The sequence below is a fragment of the Taudactylus pleione genome, unplaced genomic scaffold, assembly GCF_031769625.1.
Source record: "Taudactylus pleione unplaced genomic scaffold, aTauple2 ptg001280l, whole genome shotgun sequence".
NCBI classification, from domain to species: Eukaryota; Metazoa; Chordata; class Amphibia; order Anura; family Myobatrachidae; genus Taudactylus; species Taudactylus pleione.
In genome coordinates, this window is record NW_028285680.1 from 219,523 (window position 1) to 237,728 (window position 18,206).

At 50.4% G+C, this 18,206-nt stretch overlaps 1 protein-coding gene across 1 annotated transcript in view; it reads left to right on the plus strand.

Annotated features, from left to right (window-relative positions):
* TRAPPC10 (trafficking protein particle complex subunit 10) overlaps positions 1 to 18,206 on the plus strand; it is a 163,551-nt gene that overhangs the window by 50,436 nt on the left and 94,909 nt on the right. Inside the window, exons 4-10 of the mRNA XM_088462881.1 lie at positions 4,312 to 4,508; positions 6,505 to 6,700; positions 7,410 to 7,521; positions 8,211 to 8,458; positions 8,558 to 8,704; positions 17,812 to 17,926; positions 18,007 to 18,083. Of these exons, the coding sequence (XP_088319007.1) occupies positions 4,312 to 4,508; positions 6,505 to 6,700; positions 7,410 to 7,521; positions 8,211 to 8,458; positions 8,558 to 8,704; positions 17,812 to 17,926; positions 18,007 to 18,083 (1,092 nt within the window). The remainder of the gene's footprint in view (positions 1 to 4,311; positions 4,509 to 6,504; positions 6,701 to 7,409; positions 7,522 to 8,210; positions 8,459 to 8,557; positions 8,705 to 17,811; positions 17,927 to 18,006; positions 18,084 to 18,206) is intronic.

Genomic DNA, 18,206 nt, shown 5'->3' on the forward strand with positions numbered 1-18,206 from the left:
GGCAGGCCCAAACCACAGTCGTTTCCTCGACAGGCTGGTCCTAAGAAATCGGCCAAGCCCCGGAAGCAGGCATGGAGTACCAGACGTCCGGCCCCCAAGCCAGATGACAAGCCTGCGGCCTGACGGTCCGGGCCTCCCTTTGGGGGATCCCAGGGTGGGAGGCCGCCTGCTACAGTTCGCCCAGTGTTGGTCGACCACTACGACAGACACTTGGGTTCTGGAGGTGGTTTCCCACGGATACGCCCTCTCCTTCCGGCACAGACCCCCGGCTCGATTCTTCACCACGGGTCTACCATCAGACCGGAACAAGGCTACGGAGCTGCGGAAGGTATTGCACACTATGCTCCAGGCTGGAGTTATAGTGCCTGTTCCATTCTCCCAGAGGGGCCAGGGTTTCTATTCAAATCTATTTTTGGTACAGAAACCCAATGGGTCATATCGTCCGATTCTCAACCTCAAAGCACTCAACAAGTCTTTGCGGGTCCCGAAGTTTCGGATGGAGACCCTACGGTCCATCATTCTGGCGCTGGAACCTGGGGACTACATGGTGTCATTGGACATACAGGACGCTTACCTGCATGTCCCTATTCTTTTGCGCCATCAACAGTTCCTCAGGTTTGCAATCCGCAGCGACCACTTCCAGTTTCGGGCGTTACCTTTTGGCCTGGCGACAGCACCACGTGTTTTCACCAAGGTGATGGCGGTCATGGCGGCTTCTCTGCAGCTGCAGGGAGTCCGCATGTTGCCGTACTTGGACGACCTGTTATTGGTGGCAGGATCTCCAGAGCTCCTGTTACGCCACTTGGACCTGACCATTGCACTGCTGCAACGGCACGGCTGGCTAATCAACTGGCAGAAGTCCACTCTAATCCCGTCTCGGAGGATTCTGCATCTTGGAGCCTTATTGGACTCGGGACAGCAAAGGATCTTCGTGACGGAGGGCAAGATCTCTGCTTTACAGTCAAGGGTGCGCAGTTGTCTGCACAGCCGCCGGGTGTCCTTACGCTCGGCGATGAGGTTACTGGGCTCCATGGTGTCGGTGTTCGACATGGTGGAATACGCCCAGTTTCACTCCAGACCTCTGCAGCACCTGATCCTGTCCAAGTGGAACGGGCTGCCTCAGTCTCTGAAGTCCCAGACGATTGTGCTCTCCCCGGAGGTTCGCCTGTCCCTTGCGTGGTGGTTACAGACGACCCACCTCAACAAGGGACGTCCGTTCTGGGTTCCAAATTGGGTCCTGTTGACAACGGACGCCAGTCTTCGGGGCTGGGGAGCATTTTCGGGTCCACACTTGTTCCAGGGCAGGTGGACGCCGACAGAAGCGGAGCTTCCAATAAATATCTTGGAACTCCGTGCGGTCTTCAATGCTCTCCAGCAGGCACAGCGGTTTCTCCAGGGTCACCCGGTGCAGGTCCAGTTGGACAACGCTACCACCGTGGCCTACATAAACAGGCAAGGAGGAACTCGCAGTCGGGCGGCTCTCGTAGAGGTCTCTCGGATCCTGGTTTGGGCGGAGCGCAATCTTCCGGCCATATCAGCGGTCTTCATCCCGGGAGTGCTAAATTGGGAGGCGGACTTTCTAAGTCGCCAGGACGTTCATCCGGGGGAATGGTCCCTGCACCCGGACGTTTTTCAACTACTGGTGGACAGGTGGGGTCTTCCAGAAATCGACCTCATGGCGTCACGGCACAACAACAAGTTGCCGGTGTACGGGTCTCGCAGAAGAGACGAAGGGGCGTCTCTGGTGGATGCTCTGTCCGTCCGGTGGACGTTCCGGTTCGCATACCTGTTCCCTCCGGTCTCCCTTCTTCCACGGGTAATCCGGAAATTCAAACAGGAAGGAGGGACGCTCCTGTTGATAGCTCCCGCGTGGCCCAGACGGCACTGGTTCTCAGACCTTCAGGGTCTGTCCGTGGACAGTCCTCTGCGGTTGCCGCTACGACCGGACCTTCTGTCTCAGGGTCCTTGCCTTCACCCGGACCTGACTCGGCTGTCTTTGACGGCGTGGCTGTTGAGACGGCCATGCTGAGGTCCCGGGGGTTTTCCAGCTCTGTGGTGCGTACCATGTTACGAGCTCGGAAACCGTCTTCCGCAAGGATATACCATTGCGTGTGGCATACGTTCTTCCAGTGGTGTCGACCGAGAGGTTATGCACCGCGGGAGTTTCGTCTGTCTCGGATTCTCGCCTTCCTGCAAGCGGGACTAGATCATGGGCTTCGGCTTGCTTCTTTGAAGGTACAGGTTTCGGCCCTATCTGTCTGGTTTCACCGTAGGATTGCTACAATCCCAGATGTGCGCACCTTTATGCAAGGTGTTCTCCGCATTCAGCCGCCCTTTGTTCCACCTGTGGCGCCTTGGGATTTGGCTGTGGTCCTGAGGGCTCTCCAAGGTCCGCCGTTTGAACCACTGGGCTCAGTGGATCTTAAATGGCTAACAGCTAAGACTGTTTTCCTTCTGGCCATTGCTTCGGCCAGACGTGTTTCTGAGTCATGGGCTCTTTCTTGTAGACCCCCTTTCTTGGTTTTTCATGGGAACAGGGCAGTGCTCCGCACTCGGCCCGAGTTTCTTCCCAAAGTTGTTTCCCAGTTTCATGTTAACGAGGAAATCGTTGTTCCGGCCTTTAACTCACCGGGTCTTTCCGTGGGTGAGGCCTCTTTGGATGTTGTGCGGGCCTTAAGGACTTATGTTGACCGCACTTCTTCGTTTAGGAAGTCGGACGCTTTGTTTGTCCTCTATGGCTTCCGTAAAAAGGGTTTGCCTGCTTCAAAGCAAACTTTGGCAGCCTGGATCCGTATGGCTATTTCTGAAGCTTATCTTCATGAAGGCCTACCTGTCCCTCCTTCTCTGAAGGCTCATTCCACTAGGTCTGTGGGTCCTTCGTGGGCAGCTCGACGTGGTGCCTCGGCAGTTCAGATCTGCAAGGCTGCTACGTGGTCCTCTGTCCATACCTTCGTGAGGTATTACAGGTTTGACACCTTCGCCTCTCAGGATGCTTCCTTTGGGCGGCGGTTTCTCCTTTCTGCACAGGAGCGTCCCCACCCTTAAAGGATACTGCTTTGGGACATCCCCAAGGTATCCTGTGGATACCCTATGGACCCTGAAGTAGAAAATATGAGATATGGTAAGAACTTACCCTTGTTATCTCTATTTCTACGAAGTCCATAGGGTTCCACAGGACTCCCGCCCTGTCGCACCTGTGCTGCAGATGGGCTTTGCTCTGGTCACCGGTTTTCCGTCTCCCTCTGGTGAGAATGTGATTCTTGTATGTGTCCAGATCTTTTTTCTCTCTCTTCCTTCTCCTCCTCCGGCCTATGGCTTGATAACTAACTGAGGTGCCTTGGCTCGGGGGCGGGGTATAGGAGGGGGACCCTAGTGCATCCTGGGAGGCTGAAAAGCTTAACTCTATGGTGCCCAGCGACTGACGTCACACCTATACCCCAAGGTATCCTGTGGAACCCTATGGACTTCGTAGAAATAGAGATAACAAGGGTAAGTTCTTACCATATCTCATATTATACAGAGAGAGGAGGAGATAGTGTAATGTGTTATATACAGAGAGAGGAGGAGGTAGTGTAATGTGTTATATACAGAGAGAGGAGGAGATAGTGTAATGTGTTATATACAGAGAGAGGAGGAGGTAGTGTAATGTGTTATATACAGAGAGAGGAGGAGGTAGTGTAATGTGTTATATACAGAGAGAGGAGGAGATAGTGTAATGTGTTATATACAGAGAGAGGAGGAGGTAGTGTAATGTGTTATATACAGAGAGAGGAGGAGGTAGTGTAATGTGTTATATACAGAGAGAGGAGGAGGTAGTGTAATGTGTTATATACAGAGAGAGGAGGAGGTAGTGTAATGTGTTATATACAGAGAGAGGAGGAGATAGTGTAATGTGTTATATACAGAGAGAGGAGGAGGTAGCGTAATGTGTTATATACAGAGATGAGATACTGTATACACACTGTATACATACATACATTACATAGCGTACCCACGCACACACTGTATACTAACCACAATCCCTTGTACAACGTTATGTTGCTAAATTCATTAATTTGCTGGTCTCCAAATCGCTGTCCACATTTTTATTGGGCGGCTGACCTGGGGTCCGTGTGGCCCTATATGAGGACAATATTCTCCATCCGTGTGATTTCTGACCCCTACTTACAGGAATTGTTCATGTTTCTAGATATCTGATTATTTTGTGCTTAGGGTCATGTTTCATCTGCAGGTAACATTGTATGTAGCTAGCGTGGGAGACTGGAAGGGTGTAGGTGTAATACAGTACGTAATAGTCCCTGCCTTTACCAGGACACAGAAGTGTATAAAGCCACCACTAAGGATGATGTCACCAAGTGGCAGAACGCCTTGCGCGCTCACGGCACCACCGACTGGCTGATTGTGGTAGTAGAGAGTGAGGGCAAGAAGAAGAACAAAACCAATATCCTCCCGCGGACATCCATCGCCGACAAGATCCGCAGCGACTTCTGCAACAAGCAAAGCGACAGGTGAGTGCGACGGGACCTACTTACAGACCTGATCTCATTACCATTGTCACCACTGAGAAGCCCCCACCCAGACCTGATCTCATTTCCATTGTCACCACTAAGAACCCCCCACCCAGAGCTGATCTCATTACCATTGTAACCACTGAGAAGCCCCCACCCAGACCTGATCTCATTACCATTGTCACCACTGAGACGCCCCCACCCACACCTGATCTCATTACCATTGTCACCACTGAGACGCCCCCACCCAGACCTGATCTCATTACCATTGTCACCACTGAGAACCCCCCACCCAGAGCTGATCTCATTACCATTGTCACCACTGAGAAGCCCCCACCCAGACCTGATCTCATTACCATTGTCACCACTGAGACGCCCCCACCCAGACCTGATCTCATTACCATTGTCACCACTGAGACGCCCCCACCCACACCTGATCTCATTACCATTGTCACCAATGAGACGCCCCCACCCAGACCTGATCTCATTACCATTGTCACCACTGAGACGCCCCCACCCAGACCTGATCTCATTACCATTGTCACCACTGAGAAGCCCCCACCCAGACCTGGCCGGTGTGACGGTGCCTTGTTGTTACTGTGTAGGTGTATGGCCGGTGTGACGGTGCCTTGTTGTTACTGTGTAGGTGTATGGCCGGTGTGACGGTGCCTTGTTGTTACTGTGTAGGTGTATGGCCGGTGTGAAGGTGCCTTGTTACTGTGTAGGTGTATGGCCGGTGTGACAGTGCCTTGTTGTTACTGTGTAGGTGTATGGCCGGTGTGATGGTGCCTTGTTGTTACTGTGTAGGTGTATGGCCGGTGTGACGGTGCCATGTTGTCACTGTGTAGGTGTATGGCCGGTGTGACGGTGCCTTGTTGTTACTGTGTAGGTGTATGGCCGGTGTGACGGTGCCTTGTTGTTACTGTGTAGGTGTATGGCCGGTGTGACGGTGCCTTGTTGTTACTGTGTAGGTGTATGGCCGGTGTGTCGGTGCCTTGTTGTTACTGTGTAGGTGTATGGCCGGTGTGACGGTGCCATGTTGTTACTGTGTAGGTGTATGGCCGGTGTGTCGGTGCCTTGTTGTTACTGTGTAGGTGTATGGCCGGTGTGTCGGTGCCTTGTTGTTACTGTGTAGGTGTATGGCCGGTGTGACGGTGCCATGTTGTTACTGTGTAGGTGTATGGCCGGTGTGACGGTGCCTTGTTGTTACTGTGTAGGTGTATGGCCGGTGTGACGGTGCCTTGTTGTTACTGTGTAGGTGTATGGCCTGTGTGACGGTGCCTTGTTGTTACTGTGTAGGTGTATGGCCGGTGTGACGGTGCCTTGTTGTTACTGTGTAGGTGTATGGCCGGTGTGACGGTGCTTTGTTGTTACTGTGTAGGTGTATGGCCGGTGTGACGGTGCCTTGTTGTTACTGTGTAGGTGTATGGCCGGTGTGACGGTGCCTTGTTGTTACTGTGTAGGTGTATGGCCGGTGTGAAGGTGCCTTGTTGTTACTGTGTAGGTGTATGGCCGGTGTGACGGTGCCTTGTTGTTACTGTGTAGGTGTATGGCCGGTGTGACGGTGCCTTGTTGTTACTGTGTAGGTGTATGGCCGGTGTGACGGTGCCTTGTTGTTACTGTGTAGGTGTATGGCCGGTGTGACGGTGCCTTGTTGTTACTGTGTAGGTGTATGGCCGGTGTGACGGTGCCTTGTTGTTACTGTGTAGGTGTATGGCCGGTGTGACGGTGCCTTGTTGTTAGTGTGTAGGTGTATGGCCGGTGTGATGGTGCCTTGTTGTTACTGTGTAGGTGTATGGCCGGTGTGATGGTGCCTTGTTGTTACTGTGTAGGTGTATGGCCGGTGTGATGGTGCCTTGTTGTTACTGTGTAGGTGTATGGCCGGTATGACGGTGCCTTGTTGTTACTGTGTAGGTGTATGGTCGGTGTGATGGTGCCTTGTTGTTACTGTGTAGGTGTATGGCCGGTGTGATGGTGCCTTGTTGTCACTGTGTAGGTGTATGGTTCTGGTGGATCCACTGAAGGACACTTCCCGGTCCCAGGAGTCCTGGTCACTCTTTCTCTCCAAGCTGCGCACTTTACTTCTCACATCCTTCACACGTAACCTCGGACATTTTGAGGATGACATGAGGACTCTCCGAGAGAAGAGAACGGAGCCTGGCTGGAGCTTCTGTGACTACTTCATGGTGCAGGTAAATATGTGGATGATAAATAATGTGACGATTATTTGTCCTGTACCTGACCCGTTAGTTACCCCCATTTATACCCTCATGCAGAGGCTGCTCCGTCCTGTACCTGACCCGTTAGTTACCCCCATTTATACCCTCATGCAGAGGCTGCTCCGTCCTGTACCTGACCCGTTAGTTACCCCCATTTATACCCTCATGCAGAGGCTGCTCCGTCCTGTACCTGACCCATTAGTTACCCCCATTTATACCCTCATGCAGAGGCTGCTCCGTCCTGTACCTGACCCGTTAGTTAACCCCATTTATACCCTCATGCAGAGGCTGCTCCGTCCTGTACCTGACCCGTTAGTTACCCCCATTTATACCCTCACGTTACGGCTCTGTCCTGTACCTGACCCGTTAGTTACCCCCATTTATACCCTCATGCAGAGGCTGCTCCGTCCTGTACCTGACCCGTTAGTTACCCCCATTTATACCCTCATGCAGAGGCTGCTCCGTCCTGTACCTGGCCCGTTAGTTACCCCCATTTATACCCTCACGTTACGGCTCTGTCCTGTACCTGACCCGTTAGTTACCCCCATTTATACCCTCACGTTACGGCTCTGTCCTGTACCTGACCCGTTAGTTACCCCCATTTATACCCTCATGTTACGGCTCTGTCCCTAGTTCTGTCTTACTCATCTGTTGCGTCTCTGTACCTGGTTCCGTCTTGCAGGAGGAATTGGCCTTTGTGTTTGAGATGTTGCAGCAGTTTGAGGACGCGTTGGTGCAGTATGATGAGCTCGACGCTCTCTTCTCCCAGTATGTGCTGAACTTTGGAGCTGGCGGTGAGTAAAGCAGGAACGAGGGGTAATGATGCTCTAACATCCGTGATATACTTATACTTATCTCCTGATCACCATCATATAAGTCTTCTATATCCCAAACATTGTGGGGGCAGCGAGATCCCTACTGGCAAACATTTCTGTATAGCGTCTTATTATCTTATTGTAGAGACTAATATACAAATTATATTATTTTCTTAATATTTACTAAACTTTCCCTACTATTCCAGGCTGGGTTGCGCGGGGTCTGGGTTGCGCGGGGTCTGGGTTGCACGCGCACATTGTACACGGCACCATCTGTGTGGCAATTTTACTGCTATTTATTACTGCTTGTAATCTCTCTGCTGTGTTCATGCTGACTTATATCATATATGTATCCTTTCCTGTATTGCACCGTATGATAACTAGTGATGTGCAGGCTCAGATTAGTTCGCATTTTCCCCGCCAATAATCGGGTCTCAGAAAGAGGCAAAACGTCATCTTTCTTGGACAAACATCATCATTCCTGGACAAAAGTCCAGGAATGATGGTGTTTGTCCATGAAAGATGACATTTTGCCTCTTTCTGAGATCCGAGTTTTGGCGGGGAAAATGCGAACTAATCTGAGCCTGCACATCCCTAATAATAACGCTAATCACATGTCCTTATAGGCCTGGTATGTGATATAACTATTCTGATTTTATTTTTGCCAGATGGAGCCAACTGGCTTAGCTCGTTCTGCCAGCCGGTGCAGAGTTGGGACGGTCTTGCCCTTAGAAAGCCCATTGACATGGAGAAAAGAGACTTGATCCAGAAACGTTGCGCTAACTTGCTGGAACTGCGTAGTTACCTCTTCTCCCGCCAATGTACCTTGCTCCTTTTCCTACAACGCCCCTGGGAAGTGGCCAATCGGGCCCTGGAGCTTCTCCATAATTGTGTGCAGGAGCTGCGTCTGCTGGAGGTGAGGGGGGGTGTTCCCAGAATTGTGCTTTGGAGGATATTCCCTGGCTTGTAATGCTGGGTCTGTGTGGCCAGTGACACTGTCATGTCTTCCCTATAGGTGTCTGTCCCGCCTGGGGCTCTGGACTGCTGGGTGTTCCTGAGCTGTCTGGAAGTGCTGCAGAGAATTGAGGGCTGTTGTGAGAGATCTCAGATTGACGCCAACATCTCACATACTGTGGGGTTGTGGAGCTATGCAACGGAAAAGGTCCGTCTGTCACTGTGCTGGGTCTTACTGTGTGTTTGTTACTGTCTGTCACTGTGCTGGGTGTTACTGTATATGTGTTACTGTCTGTCACTGTGCCGGGTGTTACTGTGTCTGTGTTACTGTCTGTTACTGTCTGTTACTGTGTCTGTGTTACTGTCTGTTACTGTGTCTGTGTTACTGTCTGTCACTGTGCTGGGTGTTACTGTATATGTGTTACTGTCTGTCACTGTGCCGGGTGTTACTGTGTCTGTGTTACTGTCTGTTACTGTGTCTGTGTTACTGTCTGTTACTGTGTCTGTGTTACTGTCTGTTACTGTGTCTGTGTTACTGTCTGTTACTGAGTCTGTGTTACTGTCTGTTACTGTGTCTGTGTTACTGTCTGTCACAGTGTCCTGGGTCTTCCTGTGTCTGTGTTACTGTCTGTCACTGTGCCGAGTGTTACTGTGTCTGTGTTACTGTCTATTACTGTGCTGGGTCTTACTGTGTGTTTGTTACTGTCTGTCACTGTGCTGGGTCTTACTGTGTGTATGTTACTGTATGTCACTGTGCTGGGTGTTACTGTATATGTGTTACTGTCTGTCACTGTGCCGGGTGTTACTGTGTCTGTGTTACTGTCTGTTACTGTGTCTGTGTTACTGTCTGTTACTGTGTCTGTGTTACTGTCTGTTACTGTGTCTGTGTTACTGTCTGTCACTGTGCTGGGTGTTACTGTATATGTGTTACTGTCTGTCACTGTGTCGGGTGTTACTGTGTCTGTGTTACTGTCTGTCACTGTGCTGGGTGTTACTGTGTCTGTGTTACTGTGTCTGTGTTACTGTCTGTTACTGTGTCTGTGTTACTGTCTGTTACTGTGTCTGTGTTACTGTCTGTTACTGTGTCTGTGTTACTGTCTGTCACAGTGTCCTGGGTCTTCCTGTGTCTGTGTTACTGTCTGTCACTGTGCCGAGTGTTACTGTGTCTGTGTTACTGTCTATTACTGTGCTGGGTCTTACTGTGTGTTTGTTACTGTCTGTCACTGTGCTGGGTCTTACTGTGTGTATGTTACTGTATGTCACTGTGCTGGGTGTTACTGTATATGTGTTACTGTCTGTCACTGTGCCGGGTGTTACTGTGTCTGTGTTACTGTCTGTTACTGTGTCTGTGTTACTGTCTGTTACTGTGTCTGTGTTACTGTCTGTCACTGTGCTGGGTGTTACTGTATATGTGTTACTGTCTGTCACTGTGTCGGGTGTTACTGTGTCTGTGTTACTGTCTGTCACTGTGCTGGGTGTTACTGTGTCTGTGTTACTGTCTGTTACTGTGTCTGTGTTACTGTCTGTCACTGTGCTGGGTCTTCCTGTGTCTGTGTTACTGTCTGTCACTGTGCCGAGTGTTATGGTGCATACACACGATCAGATTTTTTCTTCAGATATGGACGATAACGATTTAAAAATCGTTCAGTCGTTCATATCTGATGAAAAATCGTTCATATCTGACATGCCTGAACGATGGACGATCAACGATGCGCGTTCCCGTTTGTCAGATAACGATATCTGACATCTGATGGGTTTGCAGTCAGACTTGGACGATTCCATTCATTTTAATGCAGTCAAAAATCGTTCAATCGTTCAAATCGTTCAAAACTTAGGTCAAATCGTCCAAATCGTTCAAATCGTTTAATCGTTCAGTCGTTCATCTGACAAATCTGACAAGTCTGACAAATCTGACCGTGTGTACGCTCCATTACTGTGTCTGTGTTAATGTCTATTACTGTCTGTCACTGTGCTGGGTCTTACTGTGTGTTTGTTACTGTCTGTTACTGTGTCTGTGTTACTGTGTCTGTGTTACTGTCTGTCACTGTGCTGGGTCTTACTGTGTCTGTGTTACTGTCTGTCACTGTGCCGAGTGTTACTGTGTCTGTGTTACGGTCTGTCACTGTGTTGGGTGTTACTGTGTCTGTGTTACTGTCTGTCACTTTGCCGATTGTTACTGTGTCTAGCGTTGCCGCTAGGTTGTTTTAGCGGGGCGCGGCGCCCTGCCCTCCCGGAGGGCAAAAAGCACCCTGCCCTCACAGCCTGCGGGTGCCATCTTCACCCGTAGGTCGCAGTGTCCCGCGGGTGGAGAAATGCGCCCGGCATCTATTCTCCCTATCTGCAGCGCTTGGGGGCTGCCCAGCGTGTCCGTATGTGCCGGGCACGCCCCCAAGAGTGACGAAATGGGGACGCGTCTTATAGACAAGCCCCCTTTTCTATTACCACGCCCCCTTTTCGGGCGTGCGCACAAAGGTGCCCTCTCTGGCTCCTGCGCCCTGCCTGCCGCCGGAGCTAGAGTGGACACTATGTGTCTGTGTTACTGTCTGTCACTGTGCTGGGAGTTACTGTGCCTTTATTACTGTCTGTTACTGTGCGGCTGTTACTGTATCTGTGTTACTGTCTATCACTGTGCTGGGTGTTACTGTGTCTGTGTTACTGTCTGTCACTGTGCTGGGTGTTACTGTATCTGTGTTACTGTCTGTCACTGTGCTGGGTGTTACTGTGTGTGAGTTACTGTCTGTCACTGTGCTGGGTGTTACTGTGTGTGAGTTACTGTCTGTCACTGTGCTGGGTGTTACTGTATCTGTGTTACTGCCTGTCACTGTGCCAGGTGTTACTGTCTGTCACTGTGTGGGTGTTACTGTGTCTGTGTTACTGTCTGTCACTGTGCTGGGTGTTACTGTATCTGTGTTACTGCCTGTCACTGTGCCAGGTGTTACTGTCTGTCACTGTGTGGGTGTTACTGTGTCTGTGTTACTGTCTGTCACTGTGCTGGGTGTTATTGTGTCTGTGTTACTGTCTGTCACTGTGCTGGCTGTTACTGTGTCTGTGTTACTGTCTGTCACTGTGCTGGGTGTTACTGTCTGTCACTGTGCTGGGTGTTACTGTGTCTATATTACTGTCTGTCACTGTGCTGGGTGTTACTGTCTGTCACTGTGCTGGGTGTTACTGTGTCTGTGTTACTGTCTGTCACTGTGCTGGGTGTTACTGTCTGTCACTGTGCTGGGTGTTACTGTGTCTATATTACTGTCTGTCACTGTGCTTGGTGTTACTGTCTGTCACTGTGCTGGGTGTTACTGTGTCTGTGTTACTGCCTGTCACTGTGCTGGGAGTTACTGTGTCTGTGTTACTGTCTGTCACTGTGCTGGGTGTTACTGTGTCTATATTACTGTCTGTCACTGTGCTGGGAGTTACTGTGTCTGTCACTGTGCTGGGTGTTACTGTGCGGCTGTTACTGTCTGTCACTGTGCTGGGTGTTACTGTATCTGTGTTACTGTCTGTCACTGTGTGGGTGTTACTGTGTCTGTGTTACTGTCTGTCACTGTGCTGGGTGTTATTGTATCTGTGTTACTGTCTGTCACTGTGTGGGTGTTACTGTGTCTGTGTTACTGCCTGTCACTGTGCAGGGTGTTACTGTGTCTGTGTTACTGTCTGTCACTGTGCTGGGTGTTACTGTCTGTCACTGTGTGGGTGTTACTGTGTCTATATTACTGTCTGTCACTGTGTGGGTGTTATTGTGTCTGTGTTACTGTCTGTCACTGTGCTGGGTGTTACTGTGTCTATATTACTGTCTGTCACTGTGCTGGGAGTTACTGTGTCTGTCACTGTGCTGGGTGTTACTGTGCGGCTGTTACTGTCTGTCACTGTGCGGCTGTTACTGTCTGTCACTGTGCGGCTGTTACTGTCTGTCACTGTGCTGGGTGTTACTGTGTCTGTGTTACTGCCTGTCACTGTGCAGGGTGTTACTGTGTCTGTGTTACTGTCTGTCACTGTGCAGGGTGTTACTGTGTCTGTGTTACTGTCTGTCACTGTGCTGGGTGTTACTGTATCTGTGTTACTGCCTGTCACTGTGCTGGGTGTTACTGTGCGGCTGTTACTGTCTGCCACTGTGCTGGGTGTTACTGTGTGTGTGTTACTGTCTGTCACTGTGCTGGGTGTTACTGTGTCTATATTACTGTCTGCCACTGTGCTGGGTGTTACTGTGCGGCTGTTACTGTCTGCCACTGTGCTGGGTGTTACTGTGCGGCTGTTAGTGTCTGCCACTGTGCTGGGTGTTGCTGTGTGTGTTACTGTCTGTCACTGTGCTGGGTGTTACTGTCTGTCACTGTGCTGCTGTTACTGTCTGTCACTGTGCTGGGTGTTACTGTGCTGGGTGTTACTGTGTCTGTGTTACTGTCTGTCACTGTGCTGGGTGTTACTGTGTCTATATTACTGTCTGCCACTGTGCTGGGTGTTACTGTGTGGCTGTTAGTGTCTGTCACTGTGCTGGGTGTTACTGTGTCTGTGTTACTGTCTGTCACTGTGCTGGGTGTTACTGTATCAGTGTTACTGTGTCTGTCACTGTGCTGGGTGTTACTGTGCGGCTGTTACTGTCTGTCACTGTGCTGAGTGTCACTGTGCTGGGTGTTACTGTCTGTCACTGTGCTGGGTGTTACTGTCTGTCACTGTGCGGCTGTTACTGTCTGTCACTGTGCGGCTGTTACTGTCTGTCACTGTGCTGAGTGTTACTGTCTGTCACTGTGCTGAGTGTCACTGTGCTTGGTGTTACTGTCTGTCACTGTGCTTGGTGTTACTGTCTGTCACTGTGCGGCTGTTACTGTCTGTCACTGTGCTGAGTGTTACTGTGTGTGTTACTGTCTGTCACTGTGCCGGGTGTTACTCTGTCTGTGTTACTGTCTGTCACTGTGCCGGGTGTTACTGTGTCTGTGTTACTGTCTGTCACTGTGCTGGGTGTTACTGTGCGGCTGTTACTGTCTGCCACTGTGCTGGGTGTTACTGTGTGTGTGTTACTGTCTGTCACTGTGCTGGGTGTTACTGTGTCTATATTACTGTCTGCCACTGTGCTGGGTGTTACTGTGCGGCTGTTACTGTCTGTCACTGTGCTGGGTGTTACTGTGTCTATATTACTGTCTGCCACTGTGCTGGGTGTTGCTGTGTGTGTTACTGTCTGTCACTGTGCTGGGTGTTACTGTCTGTCACTGTGCTGCTGTTACTGTCTGTCACTGTGCGGCTGTTACTGTCTGTCACTGTGCGGCTGTTACTGTCTGTCACTGTGCTGGGTGTTACTGTGTCTGTGTTACTGCCTGTCACTGTGCAGGGTGTTACTGTGTCTGTGTTACTGTCTGTCACTGTGCAGGGTGTTACTGTGTCTGTGTTACTGTCTGTCACTGTGCTGGGTGTTACTGTATCTGTGTTACTGCCTGTCACTGTGCTGGGTGTTACTGTGCGGCTGTTACTGTCTGCCACTGTGCTGGGTGTTACTGTGTGTGTGTTACTGTCTGTCACTGTGCTGGGTGTTACTGTGTCTATATTACTGTCTGCCACTGTGCTGGGTGTTACTGTGCGGCTGTTACTGTCTGCCACTGTGCTGGGTGTTACTGTGCGGCTGTTAGTGTCTGCCACTGTGCTGGGTGTTGCTGTGTGTGTTACTGTCTGTCACTGTGCTGGGTGTTACTGTCTGTCACTGTGCTGCTGTTACTGTCTGTCACTGTGCTGGGTGTTACTGTGCTGGGTGTTACTGTGTCTGTGTTACTGTCTGTCACTGTGCTGGGTGTTACTGTGTCTATATTACTGTCTGCCACTGTGCTGGGTGTTACTGTGTGGCTGTTAGTGTCTGTCACTGTGCTGGGTGTTACTGTGTCTGTGTTACTGTCTGTCACTGTGCTGGGTGTTACTGTATCAGTGTTACTGTGTCTGTCACTGTGCTGGGTGTTACTGTGCGGCTGTTACTGTCTGTCACTGTGCTGGGTGTTACTGTCTGTCACTGTGCGGCTGTTACTGTCTGTCACTGTGCGGCTGTTACTGTCTGTCACTGTGCTGAGTGTTACTGTCTGTCACTGTGCTGAGTGTCACTGTGCTTGGTGTTACTGTCTGTCACTGTGCGGCTGTTACTGTCTGTCACTGTGCTGAGTGTTACTGTGTGTGTTACTGTCTGTCACTGTGCCGGGTGTTACTGTGTCTGTGTTACTGTCTGTCACTGTGCCGGGTGTTACTGTGCGGCTGTTACTGTCTGCCACTGTGCTGGGTGTTACTGTGTGTGTGTTACTGTCTGTCACTGTGCTGGGTGTTACTGTGTCTATATTACTGTCTGCCACTGTGCTGGGTGTTACTGTGCGGCTGTTACTGTCTGTCACTGTGCTGGGTGTTACTGTGTCTATATTACTGTCTGCCACTGTGCTGGGTGTTGCTGTGTGTATTACTGTCTGTCACTGTGCTGGGTGTTACTGTCTGTCACTGTGCTGCTGTTACTGTCTGTCACTGTGCTGGGTGTTACTGTGTGTCACTGTGCGGCTGTTAGTGTCTGTCACTGTGCTGGGTGTTACTGTGTCTGTGTTACTGTCTGTCACTGTGCTGGGTGTTACTGTATCAGTGTTACTGTGTCTGTCACTGTGCTGGGTGTTACTGTGTCTGTGTTACTGTCTGTCACTGTGCTGGGTGTTACTGTATCAGTGTTACTGTGTCTGTCACTGTGCTGGGTGTTACTGTATCAGTGTTACTGTGTCTGTCACTGTGCTGGGTGTTACTGTGTGTGTGTTACTGTCTGTCACTGTGCTGGGTGTTACTGTGTCTATATTACTGTCTGCCACTGTGCTGGGTGTTGCTGTGTGTGTTACTGTCTGTCACTGTGCTGGGTGTTACTGTCTGTCACTGTGCTGCTGTTACTGTCTGTCACTGTGCTGAGTGTTACTGTGTGTGTGTTACTGTCTGTCACTGTGTGGCTGTTAGTGTCTGTCACTGTGCTTGGTGTTACTGTGTCTGTGTTACTGTCTGTCACTGTGCTGGGTGTTACTGTGCAGCTGTTACTGTCTGTCACTGTGCGGCTGTTACTGTCTGTCACTGTGCTGAGTGTCACTGTGCTGGGTGTTACTGTCTGTCACTGTGCTGGGTGTTACTGTCTGTCACTATGCGGCTGTTACTGTCTGTCACTGTGCGGCTGTTACTGTCTGTCACTGTGCAGGGTGTTACTGTGTCTGTGTTACTGTCTGTCACTGTGCTGGGTGTTACTGTCTGTCACTATGCGGCTGTTACTGTCTGTCACTGTGCGGCTGTTACTGTCTGTCACTGTGCTGAGTGTTACTGTCTGTCACTGTGCGGCTGTTACTGTCTGTCACTGTGCTGAGTGACACTGTGCTGGGTGTTACTGTCTGTCACTGTGCTTGGTGTTACTGTCTGTCACTGTGCGGCTGTTACTGTCTGTCACTGTGCTGAGTGTTACTGTCTGTCACTGTGCTGGGTGTTACTGTCTGTCACTGTGCTGAGTGTTACTGTGTGTGTGTTACTGTCTGTCACTGTGCGGCTGTTAGTGTCTGTCACTGTGCTGAGTGTCACTGTGCTGGGTGTTACTGTCTGTCACTGTGCTGGGTGTTACTGTGTCTGTGTTACTGTCTGTCACTGTCTGTCACTGTGCTGGGTGTTACTGTATCAGTGTTACTGTCTGTCACTGTGCTGGGTGTTACTGTGCGGCTGTTACTGTCTGTCACTGTGCTGGGTGTTACTGTGCGGCTGTTACTGTTTGTCACTGTGCTGGGTGTTACTGTGTCTATATTACTGTCTGCCACTGTGCTGGGTGTTACTGTGTGGCTGTTAGTGTCTGTCACTGTGCTGGGTGTTGCTTTGTGTGTTACTGTCTGTCACTGTGCGGCTGTTACTGTCTGTCACTGTGCTGAGTGTTACTGTGTGTGTGTTACTGTCTGTCACTGTGCTGGGTGTTACTGTATCTTTGTTACTGTCTGTCACTGTGCTGGGTGTTACTGTATCTGTGTCACTGTGCTGGGTGTTACTGTATCTGTGTCACTGTGCTGGGTGTTACTGTATCTGTGTTACTGTCTGTCACTGTGCTGGGTGTTACTGTATCTGTGTTACTGTCTGTCACTGTGCTGGGTGTTACTGTATCTGTGTCACTGTGCTGGGTGTTACTGTGTCTGTGTTACTGTATGTCACTGTGCTGGGTGTTACTGTATCTGTGTTACTGTCTGTCACTGTGCTGGGTGTTACTGTATCTGTGTTACTGTCTGTCACTGTGCTGGGTATTACTGTATCTGTGTCACTGTCTGTCACTGTGCTGGGTGTTACTGTCTGTCACTGTGCGGCTGTTACTGTCTGTCACTGTGCTGAGTGTTACTGTGTGTGTGTTACTGTCTGTCACTGTGCGGCTGTTAGTGTCTGTCACTGTGCTTGGTGTTACTGTGTCTGTGTTACTGTCTGTCACTGTGCTGGGTGTTACTGTATCAGTGTTACTGTCTGTCACTGTGCTGGGTGTTACTGTGCAGCTGTTACTGTCTGTCACTGTGCTGAGTGTCACTGTGCTGGGTGTTACTGTCTGTCACTGTGCGGCTGTTACTGTCTGTCACTGTGCGGCTGTTACTGTCTGTCACTGTGCTGAGTGTTACTGTCTGTCACTGTGCGGCTGTTACTGTCTGTCACTGTGCTGAGTGTCACTGTGCTTGGTGTTACTGTCTGTCACTGTGCTTGGTGTTACTGTCTGTCACTGTGCGGCTGTTACTGTCTGTCACTGTGCTGAGTGTTACTGTGTGTGTTACTGTCTGTCACTGTGCTGGGTGTTACTGTCTGTCACTGTGCGGCTGTTACTGTCTGTCACTGTGCTGAGTGTTACTGTGTCTATGTTACTGTCTGTCACTGTGCCGGGTGTTACTCTGTCTGTGTTACTGTCTGTCACTGTGCTGGGTGTTACTGTATCAGTGTTACTGTCTGTCACTGTGCTGGGTGTTACTGTGCGGCTGTTACTGTTTGTCACTGTGCTGGGTGTTACTGTGTCTATATTACTGTCTGCCACTGTGCTGGGTGTTACTGTGTGGCTGTTAGTGTCTGTCACTGTGCTGGGTGTTGCTTTGTGTGTTACTGTCTGTCACTGTGCGGCTGTTACTGTCTGTCACTGTGCTGGGTGTTGCTGTATCTGTGTCACTGTGCTGGGTGTTACTCTATCTGTGTTACTGTCTGTCACTGTGCCAGCTATTACTGTGCCTGTGTGTGTCTGCGTTACTATGTGAGTATGTTGCATTGAGCGCCTGTCAGGCTGTAGGAACAGGTATACCTCGTTTGAACTTTGGATGTGATTGTCTTGTTCCTCTGTCACAGCTGCAGTCTCTTGGGTCACTGTGCGGCTTGGTTTCACAATGTGGCCCCTGCTCGGAGGACCTGCAGAAGACTGTGGATATACTAGCGGGACTGGGGGCAGAAAGACCAGAAACAGGTGAGATCATCTGCAGCTCGGTGGCGGTGAGTAATTATTCTGTACAGTCCATGTGCCTCACTGATCTGTTATTCCCGCAGCTAACACTGCTCAGAGTCCTTACAAGAAGCTCCAGGAAGCGCTGTCATCTGAGGACGCCTTTGAGAAACATTATCTGGTGAGGCCAACTAATGTCATCACCACCTTCCCCTCCTACAATACTGGGGCACAGACAGTGGGTTATCTCTCTCCCCTATCAGCCAAGGCACAATGGACCCTTCCCTCCTTATAGCCAATATAT